Source organism: Peromyscus eremicus, chromosome 1 (assembly GCF_949786415.1).
Source record: "Peromyscus eremicus chromosome 1, PerEre_H2_v1, whole genome shotgun sequence".
In the NCBI taxonomy this organism is placed as follows: Eukaryota; Metazoa; Chordata; class Mammalia; order Rodentia; family Cricetidae; genus Peromyscus; species Peromyscus eremicus.
The window spans coordinates 169,675,756-169,687,265 of NC_081416.1; the positions used below are offsets into that span (position 1 = coordinate 169,675,756).

The following is an 11,510-nucleotide window of genomic DNA, read 5'->3' on the forward strand; positions in this document are numbered from 1 at the left end:
CTTTCTCCTACCATTTAAACATTTTTAGTTAATTCTATTTATTTTTTTTTCTTCTATTTTTCTATAAACAGCCAATTCGGCTTACTATTTCAGTATTGAGACAGCCCCAAGTCTCCACTCCAAGCTCAGTCCAGGCAGACTCAAAACCAAGCAGAACTAGAGAACCGGCCTCGCCCACCTGCTGGCCTCACCGCCTCCTGCAGCCCTTCCCAGAGCCTCCCTGACCCAGATTTCACAGTTCCCATGATGCACCTGGCTGGCCAGCTCAGCCTCAGTCCCTTTGCGTGAGCTGGGCAGCGTGGGGCACCTCGCTTGCCCAACATTTCTCTCCTGATTCCCGATCACCTCCTTCAGGCTAGGCGGAGCCATCCCCGGGGCTCTCCTAGCCCCTCCCCCGGGGTTTTCATCTCTCCTGATTACAGCCTTCTCTGGGGATGGGTCTGCGGGGGTGGGGTGGTGACGCATGGAAGATTGAAGACAAGGGGGACCCTCTTAGGCCACATTAGGTCTGGATTCAGAGGATGAATACTTTTGGGGAAAACAAAATAAAACTATGCACGGGCCAACAAGATGGCTCAGACGATGAAGGGGCTTCTGGCTAGCCTGATGACCTGAGTTCCATCCTGGAGACCCACATGGTGAAGGGAGGAGCGCACCTCCCCCCACACACCATAAATAAACGTTAAAAGAAAAAGTAAATAGAGTGAACCCACCACGGATAAAACATCTCTGCTACTTACTGACTCCCCCGGGTTCCCGAACTTTAGTCTCCCGCATCCTGGCTTCTGAGGGAGGTTGTGGAGGGAGGGATTGCTCAACCAGAGGCCGCCTTGCTGTTTCCAGTAGCCAGGCAGGCTGAGTGGGAAGAGAATGGGGGCCAGGGAGGAGGCCTGGGAAGTCCTGGGTTACCCTGGAAGACTGGTCCAACCAGAGTGAGTCCTTCATCTCACAGCATGGGTGGAGACTCATGGAAGGAGTCATCTCAGCTCAAGGAGGCTGGGAGACTCTGAGGGGAGTCTGGGGCTCCAGGGCCTCACAGCCTGGTGTGTCCTGAGGCACCCACCTGGATGCCTCACTGAACTTCACTCTCCAGAGAGCCAGACCCCAACCCTGTGGTTCTCCATGACTTTGACATCTGTACAGGAAACAAGATGGAGATTCCTACCCAGACGCAGGGCTGCTTCTCAAAGGGCCTCCTGTTCTCAGGTAAGGAGGAAAAAACTCGGAGGGCCGAGGGGCAAGAAGGGGCAGGACAGCAGAATCACATCTCTATCCATATTTCATCTAGAATGTCAGAACTATGAGGGTAGGAATTTGTGTTTGCTTCCTTACTGTGTTCTGGGGAGGGAGGTGCGGGACTAGAGACAGAGCCCGACCCAACTGGTGAGTCAGACACGCCTAGAATCCCAGCGTTTGGAAGGCAGAAGGACATCCTGAAATACATAGTCAGTTCAAGGCTAGCCTGGTCTACTTGAGACCTTGTCTCCAATAAAAATCTATGGAAGAGCCAGGCATGATGGTATATATCTGGAACGGTAACACTTTGGAGGCTGAGACCGGAGGATCACAAGTTGAAGCTGGAACTACATAGTGAGTTCCAGGTTAACCTAGGCTATATAGTGCAATCTTGACCCCAAAATATAAACACACACACACACACACACACACACACACACACACACACACACCGTATGGAATTTTAGGCTTATGATGTAACTAGCATGATAACTAATAAAATAGATATGCCTTTAAATATTGGTTGAATGAGTGAATTCAGAGGGTCTTAGTGTTTACGAACAGACCACAAAGCATCTGGGGCGGGGGGGGACCTGGTGGTGGCAGTTCTGTGACATCTGTGCCTATATTCCTATTCCTGCACCCAGGGCAGACATCACTAATCAATCTCATCATTGATTCCAATGTGCAGTCTTCAGAGTCCTTGCTTCCAGTTGAGAGTCTGGAGAGAGGAGGGTTTTGTTTTCTCCCTCTGGACTCAGGCCTTCTCCATACCTTCCCACAGCCTTGATCCTGGCTCTCTGGCTGCCCCAAGGTTCCCAGGCAGCCCTCCACATCCAGAAGATCCCAGAGCAGCCTCAAAAGAACCAGGACCTTCTCCTGTCCCTTCATGGTGTTCCCAGCACCGTCCAGGACTTCATCTGGTACCTGGGGGAGGAGACTAATGGAGGCACAAGGCTGTTCTCCTACATCCCTGGGCTACCTCGGCCCCAGAGGGATGGCAGTGCCATGGGACATCGAGACATTGTTGGCTTCCCCAATGGTTCCATGCTGCTCCGAGGTGCCCAACCTTCAGACAGCGGCACCTACCAAGTGGCCGTCACCATCAACCCTGCCTGGACAATGAAGGCCAAGACTGAGGTCCAGGTGGCTGGTGAGTTGGGGGCGGGGGCAGCTAAGGATGGGAGGAATGCCATGTACAAACACATTTCATTTGGCCTCCTCATTCATATGCACAATGTGCATTGAGTGAGCACCTATTGTGTACCAGACTGTGGATTTCCCCAACCCTAAGGAACACCCCATTTCATTAGTTCTTCCCATATATTAATTATTCCCATATTTATATGAGCACCTTTTTTTTTTTTTTTTTTGTTTTGTTTTGTTTTTCGAGACAGGGTTTCTCTGTGTAGCTTTGCGCCTTTCCTGGAACTCACTTGGTAGCCCAGGCTGGCCTCGAACTCACAGAGATCCGCCTGGCTCTGCCTCCCGAGTGCTGGGATTAAAGGCGTGCGCCACCACCGCCCGGCCTTTTTTTTTTTTTTTTTAAGACAAGGTTTCTCTGTGTAACATTGGAGCCTGTCCTGGATCTCGCTCTGTAGACTAGGCTGGCCTCAAACTCACAGAGATTCACCTGCCTTACCTCCCGAGTGCTGGGATTAAAGGCGTGCACCACCACTGCCTGGCGAGCACTTTTTTTTAACCTGGCCCTGATGAATTGCTCAATTTTCAAAACAAGACAAGTGCTTACCGATGTTGCTGCTCCAGGTGAAGGGCTAGGGGACAGGGTGGGGACAACAGTGAGATCTGACACTTCTTGGGAACCTTACTGATAGCTTGGGGTAGATGGCTGGGCATCTCAGAGAAGTCATACAGCCTCTCTGGTCTCACCAGACATTACTAGTGCTTGCTACTCACAAGGACCACAGATGGTGCCAGATTTTGCCAAATGCCCCCCCCCCAGGGCCAGAGCCACTCCTGCATAAGGACCACTATAACACAGTAACTACTTTGTCACTTAAAGAAGCTTCCTGGGACAGTCACTCTTGTCTCCATTTTACAGATGGAGGAACTGAGGCACAGCGGGGTTATGATTTGCCAGGCTCGGAGAATTAAATAGGCTACCATGACACAGGAAGGGAGGTCATCAGAGAGGTCTCGATGAAGAAGATGACCCTTAGTTAAGTGTGGTGGAGTGTACATGTCACCCAGCCCTGGGGAGGCTGAGGTGGGGGCGGGGTGGGGGGATCTGAGCCAGTCTGGGCTACATAATGAGTTCCAGTCAGACTGGGCAACTTAGCAGGACCTTGTCTCAAAAATGTCAACAGGGTCAGTAAGATGGTTCAGGGGGTAAAGGCACTTGCTGCCAGGCCTGATGGACTGGTTTTGATCCCCAGGACCCGCATGGGAAAAGGAGAGAGCCAACTCCCGAAAGTTCTCCTTTCTCCTCCATTTGCAGATGCAAGCAGACGCATGAATGAATAAATAAACTAATGAAAACAAGAAAAAACAAAGATCAGCGTGCTTGGGTCTGATGGTTCACCCCAGCCCCTCACTGGGGGATTCTAGGCAGGGGCTCTACCACTGAGCCACACCCCCAGCCCCTCACTGGGGGATTCCAGGCAAGGGGCTCTACCACTGAGCCACACCCCCAGCCCCTCACTGGGGGATTCCAGGCAGGGCCTCTACCACTGAGCCACACCCCCAGCCCCTCACTGGGGGATTCTAGGCAGGGCCTCTACCACTGAGCCACACCCCAGCCCCTCACTGGGGGATTCTAGGCAGGGGCTCTACCACTGAGCCACACCCCAGCCCCTCACTGGGGGATTCTAGGCAGGGCCTCTACCACTGAGCCACACCCCAGCCCCTCACTGGGGGATTCTAGGCAGGGGCTCTACCACTGAGCCACACCCCAGCCCCTCACTGGGGGATTCTAGGCAGGGCCTCTACCACTGAGCCACACCCCCAGCCCCTCACTGGGGGATTCTAGGCAGGGATTCTACCGCTGAGCCACGCCTCCAGCTCCCTCAGATGCTGCTAACTCTATCCTTGTGTACATGCAGTGTCACCGATGTGGCATTCTTTTGATTACAAGCCAGTCAGTGTTCCACATTCAAAGAAGAGCGTTAAACCAGGCAGTGGTGGCTCACTTTAATCCCAGCACTCTGGAGGCAGAGGCAGGTGGATCTCTGAGTTCGAGGCCAGCCTGGTCTACAGAGCAAGTTCCAGGACAGCCAGGGCTACACAGAGAAACCCTGTCTCAGAAATAAACAAAGAGGGCTTAGACCCTGCAGCTTGTCAGAATAGCTAGTCATAGCTAGAAAAGCAGGGAGTGGGAGACACTGTTTCCATCTGGGCTTTAGAAATTAAAATGTTTCACAGGCTCAGTTGATAAACTCACTGTGGTCAAGAAAAGCAGCATGTTGCCGGAGGGAGACAGTTCACCGTGAGGAGGAGACGGCTCCCATCTGATGGAGAGTGATGAGGAAGAGACAGGGACTCAGAGCACCTTAGACAGCAGGCCCGGCCTCAAGCCCTGCCTGGGTTGAGATGTAAGGGCAGCCTGAGGACTGAGGCAGGAGGATGGAAAGTCCAAAGCCAGTCTGGGCAATTTATTGAAATCCCGCCTCAAATTTGCAGAAAATGGGAAGGAAAGGAAGAGAAAGTGGGGAAGAAAGAAATAATGATTGATTATTTTTGTTTTTTCAAGACAGGATTTCTCTGTACAGCCCTGGCTGTCCTGGAACTCACTTTGTAGACCAGGCTGGCCTTGAACTCAGACATTCTCCTGCCTCTGCCTCCTGAGTGCTGGGATTAAAGGCAGGTGCCACCACGTCCAGCAAAGTGATTGATTTAAAAAAAAAAAAATGATTTACAGGGATCTCGGAGAGAAGGCTCACAGACAAGAGCACTGACTGCTCTTCCAGAGGATCTGGGTTTGGTTCCCAGCACCCACATAGCACCTCACAATCAGCTAGAGCTCCAGTTCCAGGGCATCCAGTGTCCCCTCTTGCCTCTGCAGGCACGTGGCATGCACATGGTATGTAGACATACATGCAGGCAAAACACTCATACACTTATGGAATTTTCCCAAGTTCCAGCCCTGAGACAATTCCCCCCAGAGTCCTGGGGAAGGCACTACGTCAGGCGTGGGGTATCTGAGGGAAAGGAATCTACTTACACTACGCTCTTTTGTCCGTTTACTTTATTCCTTTATGACAAAATTCTGTCTATACAGCTTCAGTTCCGTCCTGAGTCTCAGTTCCTCTCTGTACCTACTTTTTCTGTCCCCTTAAAGCCCTGGTAATAACCAAGCCCTTATGCTTTTGGTCTCATCTTCATTCTCTGTTTCTTCATCCTCCATCTATCCTTCCTGGCTCCTTACTCCTGGCCCTGATAAACTCTAAAACAGAGGTCTGCCTTACCCTCTGACTTCCTCTGCCACTGGAATTTCATTCCAGTCCTTACTGCACCTGGTTATGCAAAGACCTCCTTTGTTCTCAGTCAATTGCTCTGGAAAGCCACTAGGCCTGAAGGTTAGGGATGGTCTGAGCTTCATTTACACAAGAAGCAAAGCTATACATCTACAGCCTGCTTGTTTCCTAGGCTGGGGGTGTGTGTGTGTTAGTTACCTAGAGGTTCAGCAGGTCTGAGAAGCTGAACTGTAGAGCCCTTGCCTAGAATCCCCCAGTGAGGGGCTGAGGTGTGGTTCAGTGGTAGAGCCCCTGCCTAGAATCCCCCAGTGAGGGGCTGTGGGTGAGGCTCAGTGGTAGAGCCCCTGCCTAGAATCCCCCAGTGAGGGGCTGTGGGTGTGGCTCAGTGGTAGAGCCCCTGCCTAGAATCCCCCAGTGAGGGGCTTGGGGTGTGGCTCAGTGGTAGATCCCCTGCCTAGAATCCCCCAGTGAGGGATGAGGGCGTGGCTCAGTATAGAGTGGGTTGCCTAGAGTGCATAACATGGCACTGTAAAGTAAATAGTTAGGTGAGGACAGACAAAAGTCATCACTGATACAATCCTCACTCCCAGGTATGCGTGAATACTCAGTCGGGGCACCTCTGCCTGTCAATGCTGGGATCATGGCTGCTGTCATCACTGGGAGTCTTGCTGTGGGGTCACTGTTTGTAGGTGGCATTGCCTACCTCCTGGTCACTCGGAGGCGGAAGAGCCGGAGCCCCAGGTACAGGTCCCAGATTTCCCTCTATGTCCTCCATCCCTTCTCCTTCCCCTCTAGACGCCTCGTTTTCCCCAGGCGAGGTGAGGGTCAGGTCAGCAGGTGGGAGTCAGGAAGTCTCCAGGTTCTCGGGGTCCCCTTCTCCCACCCAAGCATCTCAGAGTTCTTTTATGTACCCCCAGGATTCCAGCTACAGAGCAGCCAGAACTGAACACTAATCCTGAATCTGGTAAGCCAGGAGCAAGTGTCTTTCTACCCAGCCTTTGTGTGTCTTCTCTCACTCCAGTCCTGCACTCAGTCAGAGCCCCCTGGGACCCTTGGACTCACTGAGGGGATTGGAGAGGGTTAAGGCCCTCCTGAACCTCCAGGGTCCCTGCTCCTAACAGGTGTCCTGCTCATAAACCTTCCATAGCTCCCCTAGAGCCTGGGACAAACTTTGTCTCCCCAGTGTGGGTCCCAGGTCCCTCCCGATCTGCAGACAGTGGGCTGTCTTTCCAGGCTCCTGCAAGCATCCCTCCGGCCTCTGTGCAGTTTTCACTCCCCACTGTCCCTGACGTCCAGGCTGGTCCAGCACCTGCTTCTATGTTCCTAAGGCTCCCCCACCCCCCACCCCCTGCTCCTAGCCTTAGACGCTCTGGGTTGGCACTCTCTGGAGATGGATCTCTCTTCCCCCAGGGGACTTCGAGTACTAGGCGGGCACTGCCTGGATTGTCTGGGCCACCACTGTGTGCCCAGCACACAGTTGGCAGGAGGAGCGGTTTGCATGAAATGTTTGTTGAGTGACTGAGTGAGTGAAGTGGACATACAGGCAGAACGGGCTGACAGGAGCCTTCTGTCACTGAGGCCCCTACCTCCTCTCCTTCAGGTGACAGCAACATCTACGAAGTGATGCCATCTCCAGTCTTCCTGGTGTCCCCCATCAGTGACACAGAGCCAGTGAACGCAGCCACGGTGAGTCCCCTTAGAGCTTGCTTCTCACAAGGCCCCTTCCCTGAGCGCCTGGGCACCTAGAAACCACAGCTCTGCTTTTCTCTCTCCAGTCAATTCGTTCTTTCTTCCTTTCCTTCCTGTGTTGGGGAGGAGGGGGGGCACACGTACGTGACAAACACATGGAAGTTCAAGGACTACTTGTGGGAGTAAGTTATCTCCATCCACCATGTGGGTGCTGGGAATCGAACTCAGATCATCAGGATTAGTGGCAAGCACCTCGCCCCTCTGCGCCCTCTTGCCAGCCCCTCTTTCCAATTCTTGTGTGTCTCTTCAACCCAGATGGGGCCCAAGGACAGCCAGGGCAAGGATTCCATCCAAGTCCAGCTGGTGAAACAGCTTCTGCGGTTGCTTACAGGGTGTGGGTGACTCTGGAAGCCACACACGAGCGCAGGTGACCGCTCAAGACAGCCGTACAACTTGAGGGCAGAGCCACGGAAGAACCATGTTTCCTCAGCAACTGTCGTCCCAGCACTTGGGTGCTGGAGGCAGGAGAAGCGAGAGTTCAAAGTCAGCCTCCAAGCTGGAGGTCAGCCTGGGCTAGACTGAGACCCGGTCTCAAAAACCAACAGAAGTGGGGCGAGTTGGCTGGAGAGACGGCTCAGCACTTGCTTGCTACTTTTGAGGACCCAAGTTCGGTTCCCAGCACCCACATCCAGCATCTCACAACCAGCTATGACTGCAGCTCCATTGGACCTGACGCCCTGTACTGGCCTTCAGTGGGCAACCACATGCACATGGTGCACACACACACACACACACACACACACACACACACACGGACACACGCGGACACATACACACACCACATATACACACACATACAAACACCACACACACACACACATCACAGATACACACACACTATACACAGACACTTACAGACACATACACCACACACACACACACACACACACACACACACACACGGACATGGACACACACATGGACACACATGGACACATACACACACCACATATACACACACATACAAACACCACACACACACACACACAGACACACATGCACACATGGACATATACACACACATACACACCACACACACACACGGACACACACAGACACACACACACGGACACACACACACGGACACACACACACGGACACATACACACACCACATACACACACACACACAGGCACACACACAGGCACACACACAGAGACACTGACATGTACACAGACAGACACATACACATACACACACCACATGCACAGAGACACATACATACACCACACACACATAAATACACAGACACACAAATACACAGAGACACACAGAAACACACATACAGACAAACATATGACAAAAACACACAGACACACACATAGACACAGACACACAGACACATGCACACACAGACAGACACACACATACACCAGTAAAAACTGAAATCTTTAAAACAATCAGGAGAACAAAGAGCCAGGGAAATGGTTGAGCAGGGAAAGGCTCCTCCCCACTAACCTGATGGCCTGAGTTCCCTCCCTGAAAACCACATAAAAGCCAGAGGAAATTAATTCTCAGACCTCTCTATGTGTGCCCTGACACACACACCTACATACGATAATATATATTCTTTTTCTTTTTTTCAAGACACGGTTTCTGTGTAGCCCTGACTGTCCTGGATCTCACTCTGTAGCCCTGACTGTCCTGGATCTCACTCTGTAGACCAGGCTGGCCTTGAACTCACAGAGATTCCCTGCCTCTGCCTCCTGAACGCTGGGATTAAAGGGGTGCACCACCACCACCTGGCAATAATATTTTTAAAAGGCAGACAGAGACAGAGAGAATGTAAAAAGCTAATCATTTAAACTAAGCTAAGCACTAAAGGTGAAACTGGCCAGCACCTGGGCACTCCAAAAGCCCTCATATGAGGCCCACTACCTAAGGTGTGTTGACCTACAAGGGTAAGTAAGTTCACTACTCTTAGGGGCTTCATAATCAGAGGGCCAGGCACGCACGTCATAACGTCCAGGTCAAAGGCTGGAGGGCATGGGGCACCCCCTCACCTGTACCCCTCCCTTGCAGAGCCGGCCTCCACTCCCATCCCAGCAAGCACAGCCCGAGAACCAGCACTACCAGGTATGGACTGGGGAGCTGCAAGAACCCCACGGAGCCTGGAGCAGGGAGGGTCAGGTGGCCGGGGATAGGGGCTCCTCCCTCCCCCAAGAAAGCTCCCCTGTGGAACCTGTTTCAGCTTCCTTGAGACTGACCCCTGAACAAGCCCTTTGCCTTCCTGGGCCCGGGCCTCTTCCTCTGTAAAAATGATCCAAGGCTTCAAATCTGTACGGGAGGAACAAGGCCCAGAGTGGGAAAGGAGACTGCTCAGGGTCACACAGCAGAACACAGCAGGCCTCAATGGAACCCCACTGCATAAAGGGACCGGTTCTGGATTGGCTCTCAAGTCTCTCCAGTTCCCCCCTGGGTAACCCTAAAGGTGCCCTGTCTGTCTCCTCAGAGTCTGTCTGCATCCACGGGTGTTTCTCCGCTCTTCTGGGCTTCCTCTCCCTCCCTCCCTCCTCCTCTGTGTCGGCTCATCTCCCTTTTCCTGTCCGGCCCTGCCCCTGCCCCTTATTTTGTGTCCATCTCTCCTCTCCTACTAGCACCCCCCTAACCCTGGGGCTCAGTCCCTTTCAGTCTCCTGGTTCCATTCTCTGCCTGTCATAGTCTGCCTGCCCCCCACTCCCACCCCATCTCCACCTTTCCTGCCCCTCACAGTCCCCCCCCCCTTTTAGGACCTACTAAACCCCGACCCCGCCCCGTACTGCCAGCTGGTGCCAACTTCCTGACGGGCTCGGGGCCAGGCCTGCCCAGAAGACAGAACCTCTGCCTTCCGCTGACCCTAACCCTCAGGGCCTCCCGCCTGCAGAAAAGACACGTGACACCCACAGGCCAAAGCCGTGGGAGCTGGCAAGATGGGCTCGCCACAGCATCGCAGGGGGCAGGTGCCCCACGGCGCGGGAGACTGACCCCATCAGCCTTCAGTCTGTGCCTCGTGCACACCTGCCTAAGGAAGCAGGCTCCTGCTTCCCGAGGGCCAGGGTCCCCGTCCATGGGAGAAAGCCTTAGGTCTGTCTGCATCAAAGGTACCCCGCCATGAAATCCCATCGTGCGTGGCTCAACCAGTTATCCGGAAACCCCCCCTTCCTTGGGGAGAAAGCATTACCAGGAAGACGCTGAAGCAATGGTTCCCAACTTGTGGGTCGCGAGGGGTCACCAGAGCAAAAGCAGCTGACCTAAGAAGACAGCCCTGGGCAAACTGACCTCAGAATCAGCCACCCATAGGACTGGGACTGCCTAGAACCCACCAGTGAGGGCTGGGGGCGTGGCTTAATATAAGAGCCCCTGCCTAAAATCCACCAGTGAAGGGTGTGGGCCTGGCTCAGCGGGTAGAGTGCTTGCCAAGTACGGGAGAGGCCCGGGTTCAATCCTCTGAACCACAGGTTAAAAAAAAAATCAGAAATCATCAACCACTGGCAAGAGATGAAACGGGAGGAAATGAAACGGGAGCAATCTCTAGATGCTTGAAAGCTAAAGAAACTGCCCTGCCCTTCTTCCCATACACACCCCTACACACACACACACACACACACACACACACACACACACACATGCGCGCGCGCACACACACACACACACACACACACACACACACACACACACGCGCGCGCGCGCCCTGACTCCAGAAGCACCCGGCCCTGTGGACTCCAGGACCACAGCTCAGTGACATCCACTTTGTACTCTTGATATCCACGACTGTAAGCTAATAAACTCGTGTTGTTTTAAGCCACTGTTTGGTAGCCGTTTCCTCCAGCGAACAGGAATAGAGGGTGCTGGAGGATCCCAGGGAGGGGAAGTTACAGTCCCCGCTGATTGGCAGTATGCAAATGAGCTCCTTGAGGGACTTCCCCAGGCCTGGATCTCACACAACCCGTGCCTGGTTAAGATAGCCACCCAGATCAACCAAATGGCTTCGGGGCTAGAGGAGTCAGCGAATGAGCGCATGAATCAGGGCTTAATTATTTCTTTAAAAAAAAAAAAAAAAATCTTATTTTTTTGAGACAAAGTCTCTCTGTGTAGCCCTGGCTTACCTGGTAC

At 53.1% G+C, this 11,510-nt stretch overlaps 1 protein-coding gene across 1 annotated transcript; it reads left to right on the forward strand.

The window, feature by feature from the left end:
- The first annotated feature begins 1,151 nt into the window (after nt 1–1,151).
- On the forward strand, nt 1,152–10,828 carry Ceacam19 (CEA cell adhesion molecule 19). Its single transcript, XM_059280538.1, has 7 exons — nt 1,152–1,206; nt 2,021–2,389; nt 6,260–6,410; nt 6,587–6,633; nt 7,270–7,355; nt 9,441–9,494; nt 10,148–10,828. Exons 1-7 carry the CDS (start codon nt 1,152–1,154, stop codon nt 10,199–10,201), a joined length of 816 nt encoding a protein of 271 aa, XP_059136521.1. The 3' UTR covers nt 10,202–10,828.
- The last annotated feature ends 682 nt before the right edge of the window (nt 10,829–11,510 follow it).